This window comes from Colobus angolensis, unplaced genomic scaffold, assembly GCF_000951035.1.
Source record: "Colobus angolensis palliatus isolate OR3802 unplaced genomic scaffold, Cang.pa_1.0 Scaffold96, whole genome shotgun sequence".
Taxonomy (NCBI): Eukaryota; Metazoa; Chordata; class Mammalia; order Primates; family Cercopithecidae; genus Colobus; species Colobus angolensis.
In genome coordinates, this window is record NW_012123598.1 from 2,728,894 (window position 1) to 2,733,539 (window position 4,646).

Genomic DNA, 4,646 nt, shown 5'->3' on the forward strand with positions numbered 1-4,646 from the left:
AGATGGAGTCTCGCTCTTGTTGCCCAGGCTGGAGTGTAATGGTGCGATCTCTGCTCACTGCAGCCTCTGCCTCCCAGTTTCAAGCGATTCTCCTGCCTCAGCCTCCTGAGTTGCTGGCACTACAGGTGTCCGCCACCACGCCCGGCTAATTTTGTATTTTTAGTAGAGACGCAGTTTCTCCATGTTGGGCAGGCTGGTGTCAAACTCCTGACCTCAGGTGATCCGCTCACCTCGGCCTCCCAAATTGCTGGGATTACAGGCGTGAGCCACCGCGCCCGGCCAGGTCTGTGAGGTTTTAAACCACCTGTCTGTGGCACTTTGTTATGGAACCCGAGCCGAGCGATATAGGGAGGAAGGCCCTGTGGTTCAGCGCATTTTACAGCTGAGGAAACTGAGGCTGCAGTCTCCATCTGTGTGCCCTGTTTGTGCGAGTGAGGTGGCAGGCTTGGGAGTGAGACCGCACTTGCAAACCTGCAGTGCCGGGGCTCGCACCGGTAACCCCGTTTGGCCTTGGGGCTCCTGCAGGAAAGAGTCCCAAGGCTTAGATGGAGGGGGTGTGAGTGTCCTGGGCCTGCTGTAACGGGGTACCTCAAACCCAGTGGCTTACACACGCATTCCCTCACAGGTCCGGAAGCCGGCAGTCTGATCACGGTGTCCCAGTGGCTGTGATCCTGTGAGACGGGCGGTAATCCTCCCCAGCCTCTTCCACTTCCAGCGGGGGCGCCCACACTCATCTTGGAGCTGCGCCTCTCCGGTCTCTGCTTCCGTCCACACGTGGCCTTCTCCCCGTGTGTCTCTGTCTCTGTTTTCCCTTCCTATAAGGACACCAGTCACTGGATTAGGGCTCACCCTAATGACCTCTTCCTGACGTGGCCACTTCAGCACAGACCCTGTTTCTGGCACAGGCCATGTTCACGGGTTCCGGGAGCACAGGAACGTTTCTACTGCTGCCTCAGGCTGGGGTCTGTCCTCACCCTGATGTCTCCTTCCCCACCCCTCTGTTCCAGAGGAGGAGCGAGTGGACATTCTAATCAACAACGCGGGCGTGATGCGGTGCCCCCACTGGACCACCGAGGACGGCTTCGAGATGCAGTTTGGCGTTAACCACCTGGGTGAGGCCTGGGCAGGGAGCTGCCCCGTGGGCTCAAGTGATCCTCTCCCGTCGTCCTCCCAAAGTGCTGAGATTTTAGGCGTGAGCCAAAAGTGACCTTTTTGTCATCCTTAATCCAGGTCACTTTCTCTTGACGAACTTGCTGCTGGACAAGCTGAAAGCCTCCGCCCCTTCACGGATCATCAACCTCTCATCCTTGGCCCATGTTGCTGGGCACATAGACTTTGATGACTTGAACTGGCAGACGAGGAAGTATAACACCAAAGCCGCCTACTGCCAGAGCAAGCTGGCCATCGTCCTCTTCACCAAGGAGCTGAGCCGGCGGCTGCAAGGTGCGGGGCGCTAGGCTCGGCCTCCCTCTTGCTTTACTCTGAGCCTAGAGCAGCCCTTCCATGATCCTAGGCTGATGGGAGGCCAAGCTGTGGCTCCACAACAGAATCCGTGAAAGTAGAGCACACGGACCACCCTGCCCACTTTTGGTGCCTGAAGCAGACATCACTAATCGATCGTTCTTCTGATGATTGTCTGTTCATCCCAGGTGGTCTAGTCTGCCTGGATCAGGTGTCCTTCCCTGCTGCTGTTGGGCAGGCAGCTCAGCCTTTTGGCTCTAGCCAGTGAGTCTCAACCAGGGGTAGTTCTGGCCCACGGTTGTCAGTGCCTGGAAACAACAGTGATCACAGCTGGGTGGGGGAGAGATTGCTCTGGGCATCTGGAGGGTAAAGGCCCGGATGCTGCTCAATGTCCTACAGCACACAGGACGGCCCCTCACTCCTCCCGATCCACAGCGTCCGTAGTGCTGAGGTTGAAGAATCTCTGCTGGGCCTCTGCTTCTGAAAGATGGTCTGTGGACCAGCAGTGCCAGCCCAAGTGGGAGCTGGTCAGAGTTACGGTATCTTAGATCCCACCCTCACCCACCGATTTGGACTCCCGGGGTGAGCTCAGCGTTCTGGGTTTATCGAGCCCTCCAGGAAAGCTGGGGTCCCAGCAGCCATGTGGCAGAGCCGCCCTGCAAGACAAGATGACTTCACTAAGATTTCAGAGAAGAGGGACGATGGGGTTTGATGTAGGAAGCAGCCCGGCGCCCGGAAGCCGCAGAGCTGGGTGTGGTGAGGCCGAACCTCTCCCTCAGTCTTCTGTTTCTTCCCCAGGCTCTGGTGTGACTGTCAACGCCCTGCACCCCAGCGTGGCCAGGACAGAGCTGGGCAGACACACGGGCATCCACGGCTCCACCTTCTCCAGCACCACGCTCGGTGAGTCCCCTCCCAGCCTGGGGTCTCCACGCTGAGCCCTCCACCCCTGCTTTCTCAGCCCAGGGCCCAGGACCCTCCCTCAGAGATGGTCCCTGGGGCCTCATGCCTGCTCCTCGCCTGTGTCTTCTGAGGCACAGGACGGGTCCTTTTCCTCTGTCGACCTGGCCTGCCAGCCTCTAACAGCCTCAAGAAGCGGGCAGAGCCCCACTGGCCGATGAGAAAACCGTGGCTCAGAGGAAGAGGCCGTGGAGCTGACTCCTGGAGTCAGGCTGTGCTCAGGGTAACTCCAGCTTCACCCCAAACCAGCCGTGCCTCCTGGGGAAGTGCTGTTACCCCTCTGAGCCTGTTTCTTCACCTGCAGAGTGGAGGCCATAACAGGACTCACCTCACAGGCACTGGGAGGGTTAGACAAGACCTTCCTTAAAAGGGCCAGCACAGTGCCCCGCCCAGAGAACAGGCGGAATCAACAGTTGGAGCTTTATTTATTTTTGAGATGAAGTCTTGCTCTGTCACCCAGGCTTGACTACAATGGCACGATGTTGACTCACCGCAACTTCCACCTCCTAGGTTCAAGCGAGTCTCCTGTCTCCAAGTAGCTGGGATTACAGGTGCACACCACCATGCCCAGCTAATTTTGGTATTTTTAGTAGAGGTGGGGTTTCACTATATTGGTCAGGCTGGTCTCGAACTGCTGACCTCAGGTGATCCACCTGCCTCAGCCTCCCAAAGTGCTGAGATTACAGGTGTGAGCCACCACCCCCAGCCAGTTCAAGCTTTATAACTAGTGGTTATAATCCTGAAAAACATGGAGTGGGTGAAGTGGTTGGCATCAGGAATCTTAACTTGGCCAGGCTAATAGCCATGCCTGTAATCCCAGCACTTTGGGAGGCTGTGGCAGGTGGATTACCTCAGGTCAGGAGTTCGAGACCAGCCTGGCCACCATGTTGAAACCCCATCTCTATTAAAAATACAAAAATTAAGGCTGGGGGCCATGGCTCACACCTCTAATCCCAGCACTTTGGGAGGCCGAGGCGGGCGGATCACCTGCGGTTGGGAGTTTGAGACCAGCCTGACCAACGTGGAGAAACCCTGTCTCTACTAAAAATACAAAATTAGCTGGGCGTGGTGGTGCATGCCTGTAATCCCAGCTACTCGGGAGGCTGAGGCGGGAGAGTGGCGTAAACCCGGGAGGCAGAATTTGCAGTGAGCCGAGATCGCCCACTGCACTCTAGCCTGGGTGACAGGGGGAGACTCCATCTCAAAAAAAACACAAAAAACAAAAAAAACCACTTCAGGAGCATTATGAATTCCATCGTGTCCCCCACCCTCAAAGATAGGTTGGGATCCTGACCCCCCAGTCCCGCAGCATGTGACTTCATTTAGAGGTGGGTGTTTACAGAGGTCCTCAAGTTAAAATGAGGTCATTAGGGTGGGCCCTAATCCAGTGACTGGTGTCCTTATTAAAAGGGGAAATTTCCACACAGAAACAGACCTGCCAGCCGGGCACGGTGGCGTGTGCCTGTGGCCCCAACTACTTGGGAGGCTGAGGCAGGAAGATTGCTTGAGCCTGGGAGGTTGAGGCTGCAGTGAGCAGTGATTACGCCACTGTACTCCAGCCTGGGTGTCAGAGAAAGACCCTGTCTCAAAGAAATATAAAAAATAGACCGAGTGCGGTGGCTCACGCCTGCAATCCCAGCACTTTGGGAGGCCGAGGCAGGTGGATCACAAGGCCGCGAGTTTGAGACTAGCCTGGCCAACATGGTGAAACCCCATCTCTACTAAAGATACAAAAAATTAGCCAGGCGTGGTGGCAGATGCCTGTAGTCCAGCTAGTCGGGAGGCTGAGGCAGGAGAATTGTTTGAACCTGGGAAATGGAAGTTGCGGTGAGCTGAGATTGCACCATTGCACTCCAGCCTGGGCGACAAGAATGAAACTCCACCTCCAAAAAAAATGGGCCGCAGTGAAATCGCAGCACTTTGGGAGGCCAAGGCAGGAGGATTGCTTGAGGCCAAAAGTTTGAGACCAGCCTGGGCAACCTAGTGAGACCATGTCTGAAAAAAAGTATATATATGCATGGAAAATTTAAAAAGGAAAAAAGAGACAGCTCCAGAGGGAAGAGGAAGGGAGAAGGGAGACGGTCACCTGTGAGCCAAGGAGAGAGGCCAGAGCAGATTCTCCCTGAGGGCCCTCAGAGGGAACCAGCCCTGCCCACACCTTGATCTGGGACTTCCAGCCTCTGGGACTGTGATTTTTTCTTTTTTTCTTTTCTTTTTTTTTTTTTTTT

At 55.7% G+C, this 4,646-nt stretch overlaps 1 protein-coding gene across 1 annotated transcript in view; it reads left to right on the forward strand.

Annotated features, from left to right (window-relative positions):
• RDH13 (retinol dehydrogenase 13 (all-trans/9-cis)) overlaps window positions 1-4,646 on the forward strand; it is a 21,798-nt gene that overhangs the window by 16,222 nt on the left and 930 nt on the right. Inside the window, exons 3-5 of the mRNA XM_011932486.1 lie at window positions 1,008-1,112; window positions 1,231-1,443; window positions 2,260-2,361. Of these exons, the coding sequence (XP_011787876.1) occupies window positions 1,008-1,112; window positions 1,231-1,443; window positions 2,260-2,361 (420 nt within the window). The remainder of the gene's footprint in view (window positions 1-1,007; window positions 1,113-1,230; window positions 1,444-2,259; window positions 2,362-4,646) is intronic.